This window comes from Paramisgurnus dabryanus, chromosome 11 (genome assembly GCF_030506205.2).
Source record: "Paramisgurnus dabryanus chromosome 11, PD_genome_1.1, whole genome shotgun sequence".
In the NCBI taxonomy this organism is placed as follows: Eukaryota; Metazoa; Chordata; class Actinopteri; order Cypriniformes; family Cobitidae; genus Paramisgurnus; species Paramisgurnus dabryanus.
Window position 1 is genome coordinate 30,309,718 of NC_133347.1, and position 23,464 is coordinate 30,333,181.

At 37.7% G+C, this 23,464-nt stretch overlaps 2 protein-coding genes across 2 annotated transcripts in view; both read right to left on the reverse strand.

Annotated features, from left to right (window-relative positions):
• Window positions 1-13,146, reverse strand: part of actr8 (actin related protein 8) — a 28,405-nt gene extending 15,259 nt beyond the window's left edge. The window contains exons 1-3 of the mRNA XM_065247759.2: window positions 12,924-13,146; window positions 2,935-3,105; window positions 2,737-2,847 (exon numbers count right to left, since the gene is read on the reverse strand). Coding sequence (XP_065103831.1) covers window positions 2,737-2,847; window positions 2,935-3,105; window positions 12,924-13,031 — 390 coding nt within the window. The 5' untranslated portion in view covers window positions 13,032-13,146. The remainder of the gene's footprint in view (window positions 1-2,736; window positions 2,848-2,934; window positions 3,106-12,923) is intronic.
• Window positions 13,147-15,263: 2,117 nt separating this feature from the next.
• selenok (selenoprotein K) lies at window positions 15,264-18,561 on the reverse strand. Its single transcript, XM_065247768.1, has 5 exons — window positions 18,426-18,561; window positions 17,883-17,973; window positions 17,711-17,788; window positions 16,186-16,278; window positions 15,264-15,608 (listed from the first exon to the last, which is right to left on the reverse strand). The coding sequence occupies exons 1-5, from the start codon at window positions 18,442-18,444 to the stop codon at window positions 15,605-15,607; spliced, it is 285 nt and encodes a 94-aa protein (XP_065103840.1). The 5' UTR covers window positions 18,445-18,561; the 3' UTR covers window positions 15,264-15,604.
• Between the last annotated feature and the right edge of the window lie 4,903 nt (window positions 18,562-23,464).

The following is a 23,464-nucleotide window of genomic DNA, read 5'->3' on the forward strand; positions in this document are numbered from 1 at the left end:
AGACTGGTTTATATATTGTACAAACTCTATACTCAATAGTGGTGTGAAGGATCATAAAACACACAGTTTGGATCACATTACGGTTTTTGAGGCACGGATCGGATAATTTTTTGGAACAGCAGAAAAAGGGTTGGGAAAAATCTAATAACAACAAATAAAGAAATTAAACATTTATAAAAAAAAATGAAAAAGTTGCACATTAAATAAGGTCAAAAATTAGCATTAGATACAGAAATTGACTGTATCAACTGTCTTTATTGTATAAATTAGATATAATGATTATTTTTTAGAGCTACAGAAGTGATTTTCTATTTGTCTTGGGTTGTTTGATTAACATTAATGACACAGACTTAAAGGCAGGATAGGCAGGAATTATCTAAAAAACTTATTTACAAATTTGTTTAAACTGTCTTTATATACCAATACATAAGTTCAATGGGAAGTACTCTGAAAAAGAGAGTATAAAACTCGAGTGTCTGTAGACCTCTCATGACTAATTATTTCCATTCGGGACGAAACAAATGATTGGCTTGTGCGACTATCACCCTCTCTCGTGACCATGGCTACCACCCCTGTTGCTATGGGATCTGCCCACACATGCGCACACCTGATGGATTGGAACGTGCACGAGGCACGAAATCTAGGAAGAGCAATAGTATGGCAGAGAAAGAGCATTCAGAACTCACAGTACCTGCATATGTAGTCAGCGGAGGCAAACAAGGCAAAAAAAAGGAATAAACAAAGAAATCAAACAAGAGTAAATATCGCGTCTTTTCCTCGAGTCGACTATGCGGTAGCGGTATTGTCTCCGGTGTGTAGTCCTCATCAGTGTCAACAATGCTTTCATCACGGAAACTCTTCCAAGCAAAACACCTTTTATGTTATGAATCTTCCACGAAATTCACCTTCATCACAGTGTAACTGATCATAATAAAAAAACTTGTATCAATGCAATCTGTCTTTAGCTTTTCTTATAAATATAACTAGCTCGTTTGTTACCGAATCAAACAAAATATATTTTTAACTTTACCAGTATCAATATGCTATCTTAATAGTGAGTACTAAAAGCCATCCTATTTGTTTATATTTATAGTAATAAAGTTAGGTTAATTATTACTTGTGATTGTGACATGATGTTACTACATGCACCGCGCTCATTCCTTTCCGCTCGTCTCAGGTAAATGCTTCTCCCAGCAGAGCCGGTTGGCGTCGCGCGTTCATGTGTTTTGGGGCGTGGCTTTATAAGAAACCCAGGAGGGAGGGGGTGGAGTGAAGGGAAAAATGAGCTGTGTTTAAAACAGTCGTGAGAGGTCTACAGACACGCGATTTTTATACTCTCTTTTTCAGAGTACTTACATTTTACTTATGTATTAGTATATAAAGACAGTTTAAACAAATTTGGAAAAAAGTGTTTTAGACTTTTTTTAGACTTAAACCTGCCTACTCTGCCTTTAAGTAGGTTAATTGAATTTACTGTCTCTTTAAGATAAGCAAAGACTGGTTTCTGCCTCTAATCAATACATACACTTAAGAGACTTCAGGCGCAAACACACGGTGTACAGTGCTATTTTAGCCTTTCATTGATAAACTAAAGCGCTGATCTCTGCAGTTTCATTTTGCAAGCGTGTGAAAGTTACGCGATCCTATTTCATCAATTGCGTTCAAAAATTCAGAGAAAGCTCTAACATATACAAGTAAAAAACACTGTTCAGCATGTTTACTTACAACAAAAGCAGTGGACTCAAACATAATATTAGTTTGCGTCCATATAAACTCATCATTACTCCCGCTCGCATTTAAATGACAGCGGAGAGACTTGCCCACCATCTCGACAGACCACCCCCTCAAAGTATTCAGGACAGAAGCGGTCATATGCGGACAACAGAGACGGATTTAAATACCAGGTGTACAGTAAACGTGATGTGTCTCTCTCGTCCACTTGTGATCCGATCGATGAAAACACATCTTAGTACCAAGTGTAAACAGCCCCAAGACATAAACAAATGTTTTTATTAGAAAAAGAATACTGTGGTTTTTCCAGATCATTTAGTTTGTATGTGTCCTGATCTTTGAAAGGATAGGGATGATCATGTATGATTGGAGCTGGACCAGATACGTTCAGTTGCATGTGCGTCTGTGTGTGCAGAAAACTGCTCACTTTAGTGCCTTTTTGCAATTACTTAAAAACAACATTTGCAAGCCTTTGAAACATGAGCAAATGATAAACGTTCCCTATTTAAATTTGCTTATTAATCCGTGAATCGCATGCAAGCCGAACCGTGCGTCTGCAATCCGGTACACCACTACCATTCACCTAAACATCAAAGAAAACTTCCTGATATTTTTAATTTAGAAAGAAATTACCATATAGTATGTTTTTTCCCTCTCTCTCTCTCTCTCTCTCTCTCTCTCACACACACACACACACAGGCATATGTGGTTTACGGGGACAATTCCATAGATACAATACATTTTATACTGTACAACCTATTCCCCTAACCAACCCCAGTCCCTAACCCCAACCTTAACAAAAACCTGTTGGCAGTCTTTAATCTATGAAAAACTACCATTTAGTTACCATGTTTTTAAGCCGTTCAGTTTACAGGACACTTCCTGTGTTTATAGCATAATAAACATGTCATTATACTATATTCATGTCCCTGTAAACCACATACATCATCCCTCAACACACACACAAACACACACACACACACACACACACACACACACACACACCTGTTGTGCAGACACAGGAACTCTTCTTAGACCATTAGACATTTTTTTGGACCAGATGGATTGATCGATCATCTTCAGGCCGTTCTGTCTCTGTTCATTACTCTCTGATGTCTACAGAACAAACACACACGCACAGAGAGTTATCATCTGTCACATCTACATCACATATTCATACTCATCATGATAAAGTTAAAATACATTAAGCCCATCTCGTAGGAGACACTGGTCCTCGTATGGGTTCTGTCCGGTCTGTTTGTGTCTACGGGCGATGACGTGGTGTACAGTCTGTGGCTGTGTGTCTGTAGCTCGTCCAATCTGCAGTGTTTTGGATCCAGGATGAATCACCACTATAAAGTTGGCCTGAATTTGCTGGAAAAAAAACATTAACAAGGAAAGTTTAACAAAAATAATAAAGTATCTTGAACAAAGATTTGTTTTGTAGAAGCATCAATGTATTATTTGATAAGATTAGCCCATGACTTAAAAAGATTATTTTATTCATTGTGGTGAGAATATTAATATTAAAGATTCTTGTTTGGAGGTGGTGTGGTGTGCCAACCTTGTGACACCCACCAAAGATAATCACTGACTATATTTGATAACAAGACCGCTATAATGTCCATCTCTGAATCTCTCTCACCAAACGACGAGGGACCACCGTTTATAAACGGTTATCATAGAAATCATCGCAAATGACATCTGGGGCAGCTGAAAATCATACTGTGTGAAGCTGGCAATCGCTTTCTTCTCATGTAATATTACTGCTCCCAGCACAATAACCATTATAATAGTGTTAAGGAAGAAAGTAATTGACAAATTAATTTAAAACAGTTCAATCTATTTTAATGATGAAAGTTTAAATAAGTGGGCAAATATCTGTATTGGCTTCGGCCCAAACTCCAATTGGTGTGTATACTTATTTTTTTAGTCTAATGATATTTTATGAAAAGATTTGTTTAATGTAAGGTTCAGGGTAAAGTTTGACTTTGCTCCATCAGATAAGGGAGTCTGTCGATGTGCTTCTAATAACATCAATAACTGAAAAAATCATTTCAAAGGTCATTTCAAATAAATATCTTCATACGATTTAAGTGAATCTGAATATTTTAGTCCTTGAATCATTAAGACATATACAGTTTAAGTACAGCTGTGACTCCATCAAGCTCTGGAGAGAAAGGGGCTACTGTCAAGTGTTTCAAACAAATCTGTAAACATCATGAGATGAGTAATTATCAACTAAATAAACATTTTACATGGAAATATAAAAAGTGCTGTTTATTAAGACAGCCACACAGCAGCACAAATACATCTCTGAGACGTTTCCTGATAGACATTTACAAGATGTCTGACGAGGCTGAATCTAGCTTCTTATTCGCAGCTTCTTATTGACGCTTTTCGTTCCACCTTAAAAGACGCGACACTTCCGCGTTAGCAGTTTCTTTTTCACGCACAGCTTAGGGACCGTAGCGCATTATCTCTTATTCGTGCTGTTTTGAGTGATTATGTTTATTTTGTTACTGTGAGAGTAATATACATTTGCAAATAAACAGAATAACAGAGTTATGAAAGTAAACTGAGTGTCAGAATGTAAAGATACACGAAATATGTTAATGTAAAATTAAATTGTTAAACGTGTCATCTTTGGATTGCATTTATGAATGATCCCGATTTATATGTCTTTGTGATGTTTGTGTGGGTGCGTGCCTGCTTGCGTGTGTGTGTGTGTAAGTGTGTGTGCGTGCGTGCGTGCGTGCGTGCGTGTGTGCGCGCGCGTGCGGATGCGTGCTTGCGTGTGTGTGCGCGCTCAAGCGCGAGTGTGTGTGTGTGTGTGTGCGCGCGCGCGGGTGCGTGTGTGCTTGCGAGTGTGTGTGTGTGTGTGTGTGTGTGTGTGTGCGCGCGAGTGTGTGTGTTTGTTTGAAGTTTGCAGATGACTCTAGAAATGATGAATCTACATACAGAAGAGAGGCTGGCTGCTTCAAACTGTCGACATGAGAGAAGATTTCTTGAAGAGCCCCTTTCACTCCCTCTCACCATTCTCAAATTTACTGTGCCAGAAAATTCGTCCCACAAGACATCTTCACCTTAAGCAGTTACACAGTAGCATATTTGCTCCGACCTTGCAGTTTTAAAGTGCAGTATTGCATATTGCAATATCCCACACTAGGGTTTAACAGGCTTAACTGTGTAAATACATTTGTGCAATGTACATTATATGCATTTTTATATACAGTACTTGTAGATATTTGTAAATAACTCTCTCACTTGCTTCTTATCTATGTTATTTGTTTTAATTTTCAATTTTACATTAAATGTCGCTTTTTGCTGTTTATGTATACTGTATGTCTGTAAGTACCAAACTAAAATTAATTTCTTGTGCATGTGTGCACAATTCGCAAATAAAGCTAATTTTGATTCTGGTTCTGATTCTTATTGTAGCTGTTTACACTTTACAAGATATAATGACAAAACAACAAATTCAATGTCCATTTATTATACAAATTATTCCTTATTACATAACACTCTCAAATCATTTTAAAGACCAATTGCATTGTCAGCTCAGTTGTAGGCACTATATCTGAGCTGCTTTTTGGGGTGCGTTTAAACTTTCACTGCAGGGTCACACTCATTGCTCTTGTCTATCCTCATGAAAAAAGCAGACTTACTTACAGAAGCATTCTAAACTTATGATCCCATAAACTTGGCATTTTTGACAATACAGTTACAGACACTGCATTTCTAACCAAATTTGAAGTGCTATATCTCAGTTGCCCTCTGGGGTGCGTTTAAACTTTCACTGCAGGGTCACATTAAGTGCTCCTATCTATCACCATCCATATATCTCAGTTACCCTCTGGGGTGCGTTTAATATTTCACTACACAGCAGCATTTTAAAGTTATGGTCCCATAAACTTGGCCTTTTTGACAGTAAAGTTACAGACATTGCATAGTTTACCTGTTATATCTCAGTTGCCCTCTGGGGTGCGTTTAATTTTGCACTGCAGGGTCACAGTCAGTGCTCCTGTCTATCACCATACCAAAAACCAGACTTATTTTCAGCAGAATTTTAAAGTTATGGTCGCATAAACTTGGCATTTTTGATAATACAGTTACAAACACTGCATTTTAACCGGATTTGAGGTGCTATATCTCAGTTGCCCTCTGGGGTGCGTTTAATATTGCACTTCAGGGTCACAGTCAGTGCTCCTGTCTATCACTATACCAAAAATAAGACTTATTTACAGCAGCATTTTAAAGTTATGGTCCCAGAAACATGGTATTTTTGACAATACAGTTACAGATATTGCATATTTAACCTGCTATATCTCAGTTGCCCTCTGGGGTGCGTTTATTATTGCACTGCAGGGTCACAGTCAGTGCTCCTGTCTATCACCATACCAAAAACCAGACTTATTTACAGCAGCATTTTAAAGTTATGGTCCCAGAAACTTGCCATTTTTGACAAAACAGTTAGTAGACATTGCATATTTAACCATATTTGAGGTGCTATATCTCAGTTGTCCTCTGGGGTGCGTTTATTATTGCACTGCAGGGTCACAGTAAGTGATTCTGGCCATCACCATACCAAAAATCAGACTTATTTACAGCAGCATTTTAAAGTTATGGTCCCAGAAACTTGCCATTTTTGACAATACAGTTAATAGACATTGCATATTTAACCATATATGAGGTGCTATATCTCTGTTGCCCTCTGGGGTGCGTTTAATATTTTAATGCAGGGTCACAGTCAGTGTCCCTGTCTATCACCATACCAAAAACCAGACTTATTTACGGCAGCATTTTAAAGTTATGGTCCCAGAAACTTGCCATTTTTGACAATACAGTTAGTAGACATTGCATATTTAACCATATTTAAGGTGCTATATCTCTGTTGCCCTCTGGGGTGCGTTTAATATTTCAATGCAGGGTCACACTCAGTGCTCCTGTCTATCACCATACCAAAAACCAGACTTATATTCAGCAGCATTTTAAAGTTGTGGTCCCATAAACTTGGCATTTTTGACAATAAAGTTACAGATATTGCATATTTAACCTGCTATATCTCATTTGCCCTCTGGGGTGCGTTAATTATTGCACTGCAGGGTCACAGTCAGTGCTCCTGTCTATTACCATACCAAAAATCAGACTTATTTACAGCAGCAATTTAAAGTTATGGTCCCATAAACATGGCATTTTTGACAATACAGTTAATAGACATAGCATATTTAACCATGTTTGAGGTGCTATATCTCAGTTGCCCTCTGGGGTGCGTTTAATATTGCACTGCAGGGTCACAGCCAGTGCTCCTGTCTATCACCATACGAAAAATCTGAGTTATTTACAGCAGCATTTTAAAGTTATGGTCCCAGAAACTTGGCATTTGTGTTAAAAATGCAAATTCTTTAACTGTATTGTCAAAAATGCCAAGTTTATAGGACTATAACTTAAAAATGCTGCTGTAAATATTTCTGCTGTTTGGTATGATGATAGATAGGAGCACTGACTGTGACCCTGCAGTGCATAATTAAACGCACCCCAGAGGGCAACAGAGATATAGCACCTCAAACATGGTTATATATGCAATGTCTATTAACTTTATGGTCAAAAATGCCATGTTTATGGGACCATAACTTTAAAATGCTGCTGTAAATAAGTCTGATTTTTGGTATGATGATAGACAGGAGCACTGACTGTGACCCTGTAGTGCAATATTGAACGCACCCCAGAGGGCAACTGAGATAAAGCACCTCAAACATGGTTAAATATGCAATGTCTACTAACTGTATTGTCAAAAATGCCATGTTTATGGGACCATAACTTTAAAATACTGCTGTAAATAAGTCTGGTTTTTGGTATGGTGATAGACAGGAGCACTGACTGTGACCCTGCAGTGCAATAATAAACGCACCCCAGAGGGCAACAGAGATATAGCACTTCAAATATCTTTAAATATGCAATGTCTAATAACTGTATTGTCAAAAATGCCATGTTTATGGGACCATAACTTTAAAATGCTGCTGTAAATAAGTCTGATTTTTGGTATGATGATAGACAGGAGCACTGACTGTGACCCTGCAGTGCAATATTAAACGCACCCCAGAGGGCAACTGAGATATAGCACCTCAAACATGGTTAAATATGCAATGTCTACTAACTGTATTGTCAAAAATGCCATGTTTATGGGACCATAACTTTAAAATACTGCTGTAAATAAGTCTGGTTTTTTGGTATGGTGATAGACAGAAGCACTGACTGTGACTCTGCAGTGCAAAATTAAACGCACCCCAGAGGAGAACTGAAATATAGCAGGTTAAATATGCAATATCTGTAACTGTATTGTCAAAAATGCCATGTTTATGGGACCATAAGTTTAAAATGCTGCTGTAAATAAGTCTGATTGTTGGTATGGTGATAGACAGGAGCACTGACTGTGACCCTGCAGTGCAATAATAAACGCACCCCAGAGGGCAACAGAGATATAGCACTTCAAATATCTTTAAATATGCAATGTCTAATAACTGTATTGTCAAAAATGCCATGTTTATGGGACCATAACTTTAAAATACTGCTGTAAATAAGTCTGGTTTTTGGTATGATGATAGACCAGAGCACTGACTGTGACCCTGCAGTGCAATATTGAACGCACCCCAGAGGGCAACAGAGATATAGCACTTCAAATATCTTTAAATATGCAATGTCTAATAACTGTATTGTCAAAAATGCCATGTTTATGGGACCATAACTTTAAAATGCTGCTGTAAATAAGTCTGATTTTTGGTATGATGATAGACAGGAGCACTGACTGTGACCCTGCAGTGCAATATTGAACGCACCCCAGAGGGCAACTGAGATATAGCACCTCAAACATAGTAAAATATGCAATGTCTACTAACTGTATTGTCAAAAATGCCATGTTTATGGGACCATAACTTTAAAATGCTGCTGTAAATAAGTCTGGTTTTTGGTATGGTGATAGACAGAAGCACTGACTGTGACTCTGCAGTGCAAAATTAAACGCACCCCAGAGGAGAACTGAAATATAGCAGGTTAAATATGCAATATCTGTAACTGTATTGTCAAAAATGCCATGTTTATGGGACCATAAGTTTAAAATGCTGCTGTAAATAAGTCTGATTGTTGGTATATTGATAGACAGGAGCACTGACTGTGACCCTGCAGTGCAATATTAAACGCACCCCAGAGGGCAACTGAGATATAGCACCTCATATATGGTTAAATATGCAATGTCTATTAACTGTATTGTCAAAAATGGCAAGTTTCTGGGACCATAACTTTAAAATGCTGCTGTAAATTAGTCTGATTTTTGGTATGGTGATGGCCAGAATCACTTACTGTGACCCTGCAGTGCAATAATAAACGCACCCCAGAGGACAACTGAGATATAGCACCTCAAATATGGTTAAATATGCAATGTCTACTAACTGTTTTGTCAAAAATGGCAAGTTTCTGGGACCATAACTTTAAAATGCTGCTGTAAATAAGTCTGGTTTTTGGTATGGTGATAGACAGGAGCACTGACTGTGACCCTGCAGTGCAATAATAAACGCACCCCAGAGGGCAACTGAGATATAGCAGGTTAAATATGCAATATCTGTAACTGTATTGTCAAAAATACCATGTTTCTGGGACCATAACTTTAAAATGCTGCTGTAAATAAGTCTTATTTTTGGTATAGTGATAGACAGGAGCACTGACTGTGACCCTGAAGTGCAATATTAAACGCACCCCAGAGGGCAACTGAGATATAGCACCTCAAATCCGGTTAAAATGCAGTGTTTGTAACTGTATTATCAAAAATGCCAAGTTTATGGGACCATAACTTTAAAATTCTGCTGAAAATAAGTCTGGTTTTTGGTATGGTGATAGACAGGAGCACTGACTGTGACCCTGCAGTGCAAAATTAAACGCACCCCAGAGGGCAACTGAGATATAACAGGTAAACTATGCAATGTCTGTAACTTTACTGTCAAAAAGGCCAAGTTTATGGGACCATAACTTTAAAATGCTGCTGTGTAGTGAAATATTAAACGCACCCCAGAGGGTAACTGAGATATATGGATGGTGATAGATAGGAGCACTTAATGTGACCCTGCAGTGAAAGTTTAAACGCACCCCAGAGGGCAACTGAGATATAGCACTTCAAATTTGGTTAGAAATGCAGTGTCTGTAACTGTATTGTCAAAAATGCCAAGTTTATGGGATCATAAGTTTAGAATGCTTCTGTAAGTAAGTCTGCTTTTTTCATGAGGATAGACAAGAGCAATGAGTGTGACCCTGCAGTGAAAGTTTAAACGCACCCCAAAAAGCAGCTCAGATATAGTGCCTACAACTGAGCTGACAATGCAATTGGTCTTTAAAATGATTTGAGAGTGTTATGTAATAAGGAATAATTTGTATAATAAATGGACATTGAATTTGTTGTTTTGTCATTATATCTTGTAAAGTGTAAACAGCTACAATAAGAATCAGAACCAGAATCAAAATTAGCTTTATTTGCGAATTGTGCACACATGCACAAGAAATTAATTTTAGTTTGGTACTTACAGACATACAGTATACATAAACAGCAAAAAGCGACATTTAATGTAAAATTGAAAATTAAAACAAATAACATAGATAAGAAGCAAGTGAGAGAGTTATTTACAAATATCTACAAGTACTGTATATAAAAATGCATATAATGTACATTGCACAAATGTATTTACACAGTTAAGCCTGTTAAACCCTAGTGTGGGATATTGCAATATGCAATACTGCACTTTAAAACTGCAAGGTCGGAGCAAATATGCTACTGTGTAACTGCTTAAAGGGCGTTTTGCAGGTAAAATTTTTCAACGAATTTGTGCAATTTGCTTGTTAATAATAAACATTTAAACTGTTACCCATTGTATTTTATGTTGTTGAGTATCACAAAACCCGAAAAAGTATGAAGAAGTACAGCGGTTTGCAATGATTCTCCTTTCCCCCACAACGCACTGTATGACGTCACGCTGGGGAGAGAATTTACCAAAGCAGCCTTGAGAGCATTGAGAATGACTATAGAAAGACGAGTAAAGTACAGTTCTGATAGCGCAGATTATTTACATAGATAGATAGATAGATAGATAGATAGATAGATAGATAGATAGATAGATAGATAGATAGATAGATAGATAGACAGATAGATAGACAGATAGATAGACAGACAGATGGATAGGCTAGTACTACAGAGAGATAGGCAGACAGCCAGATAGCATAACGTTAGCATATTATCTTCGTGTAGAAAGTAAACAAACAATTAACATACTCGTGCATGCTGGCTTGAGGGGGTCCATGATCCTGCCTGAAGTGGGTGTAACTTTTATGCGATCTTCAGCACAAACGGTTTTGGCAGCATGTCTCTAATCCTGGAAGGTGAGTGAAGCACGTCACATCTGTTCGCGGGGACCAGCGACCCAAACGCACTCACTTTCTTACAGCCAGTAGCGGAATGGCAATCGAGAGAGTCGGGACTTTCCCGGTGGGTCGATCTGATAATAGTTATACGTTTCGAGTTAACAACACCGTCTGGCGGCGTGATGTGCGCCGGTTCCCGCAGCCCGCTGGTCAAAGTGCAGCCTCTCTGCTCAACAAAGTATATGAAAGTGCTCAACCTGTTCGGCGGGTCCAAACATGTACAGGATTTATAAAAATACGGTGATCAATGAGCGGTTCCTCCTCAAATGGCATAGTCTGTCGTGATGTAAAAAGCCGCCGAACGCCTGTTTATTACAGTATGTATGCGGTCGGATCCGAGTGTGCTGCAGCTGCTGACTGCTGCTGCGTATAAAATGATCGTGTGATTCGTTATAATCACATAAACAATATAACAAAGCATCCTTTTATTTCACAAAACAATATATTTGAGATATTATTTGATAGACTAGTAAGTGTGGATTAAGGATGTTTAAAAATCTCTAGCCTGGTGGTCAGGACATGAATGGATCAAATCAGCAGATTTGCGAAGTTTTATTTATCTCCACATATATCATAAATAATAATTAGCATGGTAACTTTGCAGTATAACACATTATATATTTCCTACGATGTATATATGATTTCCAAATTATATACGTAAGTATTAAACAGCAATAAATGTCTCATCTATCTCTATGGCTCTGGCTGAGGCTTTCTCCACTTCTCCCCAACGTGACGTCATCGCAGAATTGCGTTAAAATAACCGTTAATACCAAAAACGTAAAAAAAGTGGTATTTAAGACCATTTTTGAGACATTTTAAAAATTATACACATATCTTGAGTGATTTATGTACCCATTAATCGACAGTGGTGGTTAACCTGCAACACGCACTTTAAGGTGAAGATGTCTTGTGGGACGAATTTTCTGGCACAGTAAATTTGAGAATGGTGAGAGGGAGTGAAAGGGGCTCTTCAAGAAATCTTCTCTCATGTCGACAGTTTGAAGCAGCCAGCCTCTCTTCTGTATGTAGATTCATCATTTCTAGAGTCATCTGCAAACTTCAAACAAACACACACACTCGCGCGCACATAAACACACACACACACACACACACACACACACACACTCGCACACACACTCGCAAGCACACACGCACCCGCGCGCGCGCGCGCACACACACACACACACACACACACACACACACACTCGCGCTTGAGCGCGCACACACACACACACGCAAGCACGCATCCGCACGCGCACACACACACACACACACACACACACACACACACACACGCACACACGCAAGCAGGCACGCACCCACACAAACATCACAAAGACATATAAATCGGGATCATTCATAAATGCAATCCAAAGATGACACGTTTAACAATTTAATTTTACATTAACATATTTCGTGTATCTTTACATTCTGACACTCAGTTTACTTTCATAACTCTGTTATTCTGTTTATTTGCAAATGTATATTACTCTCACAGTAACAAAATAAACATAATCACTCAAAACAGCACGAATAAGAGATAATGCGCTACGGTCCCTAAGCTGTGCGTGAAAAAGAAACTGCTAACGCGGAAGTGTCGCGTCTTTTAAGGTGGAACGAAAAGCGTCAATAAGAAGCTGCGAATAAGAAGCTAGATTCAGCCTCGTGTTCAGGGACAGCAGCAGTAAGTGTCGTCATGACGATGATGAAAATGATGTGTGTGTGTTTACCTCGTGCAAAGGTTCAGGCACAGCCGCGGGTGCGATGGGTCTCTTCACGCCGCGTGCCTCTTTCTCGCGATCTTTTCCGTTTTCTGCATCTCTGTCTGTCTGTGTCATGATGAAGATGATGCCGAAGAAGAGAAAATGAATCAGCTGAATGTTTACAAACACGCTACCGACGGATGAAGCGGTTCCTGCTCTTCTTCTGTAGTTGTACAGCAGGTGAGTGTTGTGTAGCAGTACCGCCACCTGCAGGACGCACGCAGCCACGCACGGGCACACACCAGGGATGATGATAAAACTGCTGTGTTCTGAGGCTGTTATTACAGAAAGGAAGGATAAATAACCTTACTGACAGATTAACACCAAACTCTCGATTGATTAGCACAAAACTTGCTGCTGGTATGTGGGATCAAAAAATTTAAACATGAGTCGATCGCTGGTTTACCATCATAGTAACCATGAGTTAAAGTTTTTAATAGTTGCTCATGGACACAATGAAGATAATAAAAAACTACTGCATTAGCCAATGAAAGAAAGTTGGCTTGGAAAAAACAACAGTAAATGTTTGAGTTTATAAATCAGTTAAACTTTTTTTTTTCATTTAAATTTTTTTCATTTACATTTCCTTTAATTTCTTAAGATTACTGTGCAATGTATATTGACTGGTAATACATCGTGTTCTTGTTTTAAAAGTATGATCCAGAAGAAGATAAAACTATTCTTCATTTATAAAGTGCATAAGCTTTTACTGATCCTATGTTAGATTTTATATTACAGTATCACTGTTGTGATTATTGTCATTAAATATTTTTAGGTTTCTGTTTGCTAGATCAGAATCCTTATCTAATTTCATTGTAGGATGAACTAACTGAAAATGCTGGGAGCCAATAAAGGTATGATGTATAATGCATTTCAGATTTTTTCAGAATAAAATCTAATACAAAGAGATTAACAAATGGTATTTGAGCTGTATAAAGTTCATCAAGGCTAAATATTGATATAGTGTCATAGAGAGGGACTTTATACAGTAGGCTGCAGCTTCAAAATAGAAAAGTTTACTGTACTAAAGAATACTTAGTACTGTACCTTCAAATGAAAGCACCAGCTTAAGATGGAAACAATGTGCATTTTTTCTGTCATTAACCCTGGAGAACCCAAGAACCCTTTTCTCAGCAGCAGTTAAAATAGGCCAAATTTGACCTGTGGGTTCTCCATGGTTAAATGATATATAAAGCAATAAATAAAAAACAAAGTAAATAAAGAAACAACATTTGACTGTGAAGTGATTTTAATTAAAGTGAAGTTTCCTAAAACCCTGTCATCTCTTTTGTCAGCTGGGTTCCTTTCTAATGCGATGTTAAATTATAAATATATATATATATATATATATATATATATATATATTTCAAAATATACAAAAAAGTGTTAAAATTACATTATAGAAAAACATATTTTAAAATATATTTCAGTACAGCATTACATAAATGTGTTAAGTTTGATTTAAGGTTTCAAAACAATTCTTTTGAAAAACAGAAATTCGAAATTTGGCTATGAAAACCCATCAATATACGTGGTCTTATCAAAATCTCACAGCACAAAATAAAGATCTGTGCTTCCACATTTAAGTAATTTTTTAAAAGGTAAACAATCCAATACTGAAACAAAACCTCTTTAGAGAATACATCACTAGTATACCTACTTACACAGCTTGAAAGTTTTTGGAACTAAACCTTTAATGAATTTTTTGTCTTGAACTGACTGTGTTGTGTCACATTATCTGCTACCCGTATAGTCCTATATAAAGAGCTCCAGCCGTGATCCAAACACATCTCAAACATCTCATCAGTCTTCAGGATTACTTCAACAACTTCAACAATGTGTTTTGATTAAGATTGGAGCTAAACAGGAGGACAGCAGATCAGCAGATCAAGAGTTGACCCAGTCTCTCTCTCATGCACACAATTTATTATTATAGAAAATTATTATTATTATTGTTCTAAAGAATATACTTTATTATATTCTTTAGAACTACATGTATGTAAATTTACCCGATTCCAGAATTGGCAGCAGTCTCAGTTTGTCTTAAACACTTTCAGATGCTCTTTGATGTTTATGCTGCGAGTAGTTTCAGTATTAGATTCGTCTGTGGTGACCGTTGGACAGATGCAGTCACACGTTACAAGCTTATTTATTTAGCTACTATCAATATTGCTCCAGTCTGTTCACAAACCACAGCTAGAATGACAAACATTATTGACCCATTATGGACCTGACCAATATTTCACACGCATTTCATTTTTATCCACAATGACTTAATTAACAAAAAGATGATATATACGTCACAGAAACCATCAGCATAACTTACTTTATTGAAGCAAATCACATATACAGAGTCTGCTACAAAAACATAACTCTTATAAGATCAAAATAAAAACAGAGTGAGCAACGGGTTAGAAAAACAAACACACAAAAACACATATTTCATATGATATCGATGAGGATCTGATCTGCCATATTCAGTCACTCCGGCCCCTTCATGAAGGAATTCCCAGAGTCACGTCACAAATCTGCAATACGAGCAGTGACAGATGTGAAGAGAGGAGTTTGTCATACTGTAGACAAGATGATGATGATCTTATCTGAGCAGTACATCACTCTCCTCAATGCCCACAACAATGTGCAGGCATTTACCTGTGTGTGTAACAAAGACAAATCTGAATTAATGTCATTCATCTTTATACACGTATGAGAGTCAGCTTTATATACAGTTCTGCGTAGGACCTACGCGTCATTGTTCATTGATACTTCTGTGTCGTTTTTCACGTCAACGTGTAACTACACATACAGATAACTAGTAGGCAGTGTCCATGGGCATGTTACAGTATCACGGCAAAAGCCACAGAAGAAGTGGCTTGTTGTTCGAAGAGCATCAGCAGTGATGGAGGTAAATGGACATTGCCTTTGTTGCAGCTTGAGTTGTTATATATATATATATATATATATATATATATATATATATATATATAGTTCATATATATATAGTTCCTCAACTTAATCCCTTTTGTTTACACCATCGCAAAGCAGAAATATGATGCAGATTGTTTGTTTTGATGGGAGCATTCTGGTCTGCGTAGAACTGATGCGTTTTTACATTTTTGGAAAAATGCACGGCAGTCTACACCAAGGGTTTGTTTAAATGTGTGGGCGATCTCGTACAATCGACACAGAAGTATAAATTGGGTTTTAAATGTTGTTTAATCTTTCTAACCGTCCTCATCCTCCTCCAGCCATAGGAGGAGGGGTGGGACCTGCGCCGTGGTTTATTCTGCCCATCCGTCTGCGGCCAGGGAACCCCGGAGGACTGCGAGGGAGAGAGAGAGAGAGGGAGAGAGAGAACATTACAATTTAAATATTCACCGGAAACAGTTTCATTTTAATGTAAAGCATCATAGTCTGTGACATGCAGGCTAAAGTCTAATGATGATTTGATTAATTTGTTTCAATCTGTGTCATGATCTTACTCAGTCATTATTAAAGATATCAAAATGTTATATTTTCACAGAATGTTCTTTACATTATGTAGGATGATTTTATATAGAAAACAGTAAATCACTTAAAAATGACTTGAGTCTGGTTTTTACAGGCAGTGTCTAGGGATGTGGGTTTATGTCATTTTTTCATTTCGATTAATCCATAGGTCTGAAGAACGAGTACTCGATTAACTGGGGGCGGGGCAATCAAAGGGGCGGGGCGTACACGTCATGGTGAAAATGAAAATATTTTTATTAAAAACACTCAGATAAAACTTAATTTTGAAGAAACTATGACAGAACAATGAACACATACTAGATTTTTAATGAATTAAATGTTTTTTAACAGAAACCTCTAACAGGAAAAGCTGCGTGATGGAATGAAACTAAAGGGTTAACAAACACAAACCGAAGCGCTTTCTATATGACGCACTCTGCATAATTTTAAGCCTTTATACAACATAAATGTACAACGTCCATCTATCTGCATAAATGCAAGACTTCAACTACGTTTTCAACTAAGTTATCTAAAAAAAAAAAAGAAAGTTTAACTCCCTTTGTGGATGTGCATCATAAACAGCGCACTTTTAAACACGTCCAGTCAAAGCTCAAGCTTCATAACATTAAGCAGCTTTAAGTGTTTTGCTATCATTTTAGCATTTAGCTGTGTCGTGTCGTCCTCTTACCTCAGTCAAGATGTAAAGTCTATCTCTTGACATTTGATGTTTAAATATGAGATGATAACCCATTGAACTTTTGACCCCGCTGTACATTTTGCACCTGACTGACTGTATTTCCGAAAATCATGGCATCCTTTTAAACCATAGTGCCTCAGTGATGTGAGGTGTGACCGGCGTCGCGGGCTCGCGGGCTGCCGCGCATTACGCGGACCGGCGGGTTGCTGATGCGCGGTCACGCGGAATTATCTGTTTGTTTTTGAATCACGCATGGTAATGCTACTGATGTCGTACGTCAGTCTGCGTAGCTCGACACGACGTCAAACACGCATCTCCTGACCCAGTCTTTACTACCACAAGCGCTTGTAACGCTAACCAGACACCCAAATGCCGCAATATCCACAATAAATAAATAAATAAACCCACATGATCATCGTTTTCGTGATCGATCATCGATGCCACGTTCGAGTACTCGAGCAATCGAGTACTCGTGCCCATCCCTAGCAGTGTCACATATCTGAAACAACAGTGTGTGTTGGTAATGACAGATCTAGAAGACAGTGTATGAGCTAAATTAAACACAAACCCTCTTCCATCACTGAAGCGAGACGATGAGCTGTTGTTGCCCTCTTTGGACATATCTGGCTTAATGAGAGTCTGGAAGCTGGTGACATATAAATGGATTTGGATATTGACAACACATCCGACATGTAAGCCTTATACAATGATAAAGCATGATAAGGTAGCCAAACACTTACAACAAGCCAACAAACTCAACTACGCCCCAGAAGAGGTCACTAAAGAACGACAGTCTCCATGGCGACCGAGTCCTGCTGTCCAGAACTTCACCTGAATATAAACAACAGACCAAACTGTACAGTTATTCTCATCACTTCATACAGGAGAAATTATTCATGAACAAATCTAGTGAAGTTATGAAACACAATACGGTAAACTTTTTAGTTACGTAACGTGTGCGCTGGTCTGTTGATAAATTAACACGATTACTAATTTCATAGTCATTATCTAACTAATGAGTTCCGTATTTACTTTAGTAGCACATTAAAAACCATAAATGTGACATTAATCTAAATAATATATCGAAAGATCAAGCGACGATCATTTACATCACATATGTAAAGTAGGCAAAGCCCAAAAACATCTGTGTCGTATATTAAAACACGTCATGACTCAAGTATCCCGATATTAAGTAACTGATAAAAGATGAGATTAACACATCAAACAAACGCGTCTAAATGCGTCGTATTATCCGAAACAAAGAGTTGATTTTTAGCACTTACCATTTGACACATACACCATCGTCGTCACAACTGTTTATCCGGAAACTGAGCTGTACATCCGGTACTGCGCACTGACCCCTTCTGCCTCTTGTGGGCGTTAATAGCTCCACCTGCTGCACGTACTCTGCTCATGTTCAAATATGTGTTGAACATACACTGTTTTTAAATGCATTGTAAAAAGTGTAAAATATTTTGACTGAGATCTTGTTGCTTTTTCAACGTTTTCAACGCCAGCAGGTGGCGCCATTTTGCTGTGTTTCGAGCACTTTAAAGCATTGAATAATTTTTCGAAGCAACTAATATTTTCTTCCAGAGAGAAAAAAGCATAAAGTACAGAGTTGGTGTTAAAGATATGCAACATTTACAAATGTGCCTTTTAACGATGCAGCTTATAACTATATTCAGCCAATGAGCTTCTGACTCTCTCCCACGTCACTCAAATATGGGCTGTCATTGGACAGTTATGATCGTCATCCATCTCACTCCTTCTGTCAGGTACAGTAGATCTTATACGGGGGCGCTCAAGATGGCGACGTGAGTGGTTGTGTTTTTCGAGCTGAGACAGAATAATAGGGTCCACGTAATTTAATAACTCTTTAAACTCTAATGTTGCTTAATTTTGTTAACGGAACGTTTTAAAGTTACCTTCCTCAAACTTTTGTGACTTTTTGTGCATTTTAACAACTCTTGATAAGCACGTGTTTGACGGCGTCAGTGACATGGAGGATTCCATGGGCGAGGCTAGCCACTTTTTAGGGGTGCTTCAGCACCCCTAAAAAGCAGCTCAGCACCCCTAAAACTTGGAGCAAGAAATTTATTTATTCTAAAATGTTCGTTCGTCTTTGACAAGGTTAAATAATGTCCAAAACATACTCCGTAGTTTGTGGTTTAAAATGTATATGTTAAGGTAGAAAAAGAAAACCTCCCCGCTTAGCAAATGGTGTCATCCTCTTCTTCTACTTCTCTGTACCTGCATCTCTTAGCCAGAGCGCGAAACACACGCAGAGTGAGAATCAGTTAAAAGTGTTGTGATGCAACTTTTTTGTTCAAATCTTACAAAATGTTTACGTTATGTTTATAATGAGCGAGTACATCACGAATCAATCTTTCAAGCCGTGTTTTTGTCTTATACTGAATCACCATGGTACACGTATAATAAGTGTTTATTTTCGGATTATTTTAGTCCGGCGGGTACACTACCCGCGCGCTGCGGAGTAGTACAGTACCTGGGTGACTCGTCCATAGACTTAAACGGAGAGAAGTAGCGCCGGTTACAATGTTCTTCCGCAAGACGCATGCAGTTTTGTGCGTCTCAGTGGGTAGTTGCATACAGTACGTGTGTCTCCGTTGTTAAAGTTTATTGTATGATTTATCGTTAATTTGAGACTTATTTTAACAATCGGGAGTCATGTAAACATGACGTCACGTGCGTCTTTTCTGGTCAGTCGTCATGAAAACATGGCGTTTGGAACAGAGTAAAAACCATAGATATGTATATAAAGGCTAGATGGCTCGTCCGCGCTGATGGCCAATTGAGTTGAACGTCCGCATTTTGGCGGCCATCTTAGGACAGGGCGCTCGCTCACTCGTAGCATTGAGTTTTAATGATGCAGGTACTTTTAAATGACCATAACTTGCTTAATTTTTTACCGATTTTCAAACGGATTGGTTTGTTATAAACGTCAAAGATGTACCTATGACACTGAATACGTATACTAAAAATAAATAAAAAATTCATGAAACATGTTAAAGCATCCATAATTATAGCCACGTTAATAACGTTTGTAAAAAACCAAACCGTTTGTAAATCCGTCAAGAATTCAGCAAGTTACGAGCATTTTAGTTGGCGTATGACACTCACCTTCCGTCCACAGCAGCAGGGAGCAGCACTATGGCAGCACTGACCTAAGATGGCCGCCAAGTGACGACACAGCTGACGCCGCCTTGAGCCATCTAGCCTTTATATACATATCTATGGTAAAAACAACCTACATATCACTGTATACCACCAGTACCGGTAAGTTATGTGTCAAATCACTAATTATCAAACTAGACAATAAATATTTTTTAGTTTGTCACATGTAGATTAATATGAAGGGGATAACGTTTTTAACCCTTAGTGCATGAGTCACAAGTGTTTTGTTTTAGACATAGTAAAGGTAATGGTTCAATTAAAGGACTGTTAAAAGAAAAGCTGCAAATTAACAAACTATTAATAAACCTACCATATGTTGTAGGCATAAAAGTTATAAATTAGGAGATTTGTCATTTTGACAAAGGCTTAAAACGACACACTGTATATCCACATAAAACCATACCCACACTGCTGCTGTAGCCCACCTTTTGTCCTGAGACTTTAATATGGCATTAATGGCAAAAAAGTGCAAGCTCGCCACTAATTAGAAATAAAAAGGTTGGCAAAAAAATGAATCTCAAAACTCATCAGATTGATGCTTTAAAATATGTAATTAAAAAAAAAAAATCTAAGGGGGAGCATGCTCCCAGACCCTAGAGGGGTAATATTCTTCTCATCTTTTTCACCCCTAACCTGTTTTCATGCCTGAAAGGTCTCCAAAAAAATCTGGATTTTGGAGTTAGTTGAACCAATGTTAAAATGATAGCTATTTTACAATAGACATATTATTGGTTTCTGTAGGAAAAAAGAGTGGGTGGTGGCAGCGGAGCTCATTGGATGCTCAGCACCCCTAAAGCTCTAACCCTAGAATCGCCTCTGGAGGATTCTACGATGGAGACGCAGACTGTGAAGGAAAAGAGAGGTATTAAAGATATCCACTCTTACTCTTGCAAAATTCCGGAAGGCGGTGTCTGTAAAAGTGATCCAAATAGCCCAACGAAACATCAAATTAAAAAAGCTAAGAATGATGATGGTAATGAGTTGTCATTGAAAGAAATGCAGGAGAACATCATCCGCATTTTGACTGAAAAAATTGACCAAAGAGCTGACCAAACTGACATGGCAGTCCAGCAAAACACTTTACAAATCGAAGGACTGAAAAAGTCACTTGATTACTGTTACCAAGACATTGCTGATTTAAAGAAGGAAAATGCAAACCTTAAGACACAATGCATGGAATCTCAAAAGAAGATGGAAGAAATGGAACAGAAAATTAATGATGCAGAGAGGTATAACAGGCGGTGGAATTTACGTCTTTATGGAGTACAAGAGAGATTTGATGAAGACATTAAATCAACAATAAAAGAAATCTGCAGAGAGATTCTCCCGGAGGCTGACTGCATTTCGGTGATGGGTGGCATCGACGTGGTCCATAGGATCGGAAAAGTCCCGGAGCAGAGAAAGAACGTCAAACCGCGACCAGTGATCATCAGGTTTCTGTCCAGGACGGCGAGAGATTTAGTGTGGAGAAATGCCAAAGCCAACGAATATTTGGTGAGGAAACATCTTCGTTTCAAAGAAGATCTTACTGCTGCAGACAAAGAGGCACGCATTAAGCTGTGGCCTCTTGTGGAAAAGGCACGCAAGGAAGGGCAACGAGCATATTTTGTAGGTAACAAAGCTTACGTTGACAAGAAAGAAGTTCGAATGACCTAATGGCTTGAATTATTATGTTACTATTGCACAATCAATATGTGTGATGTGTAGGTAACAAGTTGTAGTTATGGCAAAGACTTGTTTGAATTCCGCCACATGGCATAGCACTGTTAAAAAAGACGTTATATGGAAGGGTTGCAACAAAAAATATTTAAGACCCTAAGTTAATGGTTTATACGTTAAAAGAGTAACTTGAATTGTAAATTGGTTAAGTTGAATGTCTATTTCGGTTGTATCTATAAATGCCAGAGGTTTACGTAATTTATTGAAGAGAAAATCTTTATTTTTGTATTGTAAAGGGAAGGGTGTTGATTTTTATTTTATACAAGAAACACATGCTTGTAAAGATGATGAAAAGTTCTGGAGGAGTCAGTGGGGAAATGATGTATGGTTTTCACATGGAAGTACTAGATCTGCAGGTGTCGCAATACTAAAAGGTAATTTCAAGGGTCAGATCCTCAGCCATGAGAGTGATTGTTCAGGAAGAATGGTAATATTACATATTATTATCGATCATACTCATTACACTCTTGTTAACTCGTATGCCACCAATGATAAACAGCTTAATTATACATTTTTTACGAATATTGAAACTAAATTAAAACATATTAAGAACAAATTCCCATTGACAAAGATAGTATGGGGGGGTGACTTTAATAGTGTGTTTGATGAGGACTTAGATCGTTGGCCATCAAGAAACAGAGACACTCACAGTATAATTAAAGATGTATGTACCCGAGTAGGCTTAATTGATATTTGGCGACTTAGAAATCCAGATAAAAGAATGTACACATGGAACAATAAGGATTATTCACAACAGTCACGCATAGATTTTTTCTTAATATCTGATGATTTAGAAAAGTTTGTCCAATTAATTTCTATAGACCCATCTGTTTTGACTGACCATAAGGCTATAAACATTTCCATTAATTCACGTGATTCTGCTGAATCTAAATTCAAAAAAGGTTACTGGAAACTGAATAAAAAATTATTAGATGATGATCATTTTAAAAGAATGGTAACAAAGCTAATTGACAAACACTGGTCTCAGGCTAAATTAAACAAGGTTTACGGTGTGCAATGGGAGGTAATGAAATATGAAATCAGAAAGTTGGCTATTTCATTAGGGAAATCGATTGCCTTGACTAAAAGATATAAAGAAAATGAAGTTATAAAAGAAATAATGCACTTATCTAGTAAAGGTACTTTAAATGTTCATGAATTAACAGATTTATCATCATTACAAGTTCAATTGGATACAATTTATGAAGAAAAGGCAGAAGGTGCATTTATTAGATCAAGGTATAAGTGGATAGAACAAGGAGAAAAAAACACTAAGTATTTTTTTAATTTGGAAAAAAGAAATGGTGAAATGAATTCTATTAGTAAATTATTAATTAATAATGCAGTGGAAGAAGATTCAAAAAAGATATCACAGTTTGTTACTCAGTTTTATAAGGATCTGTAT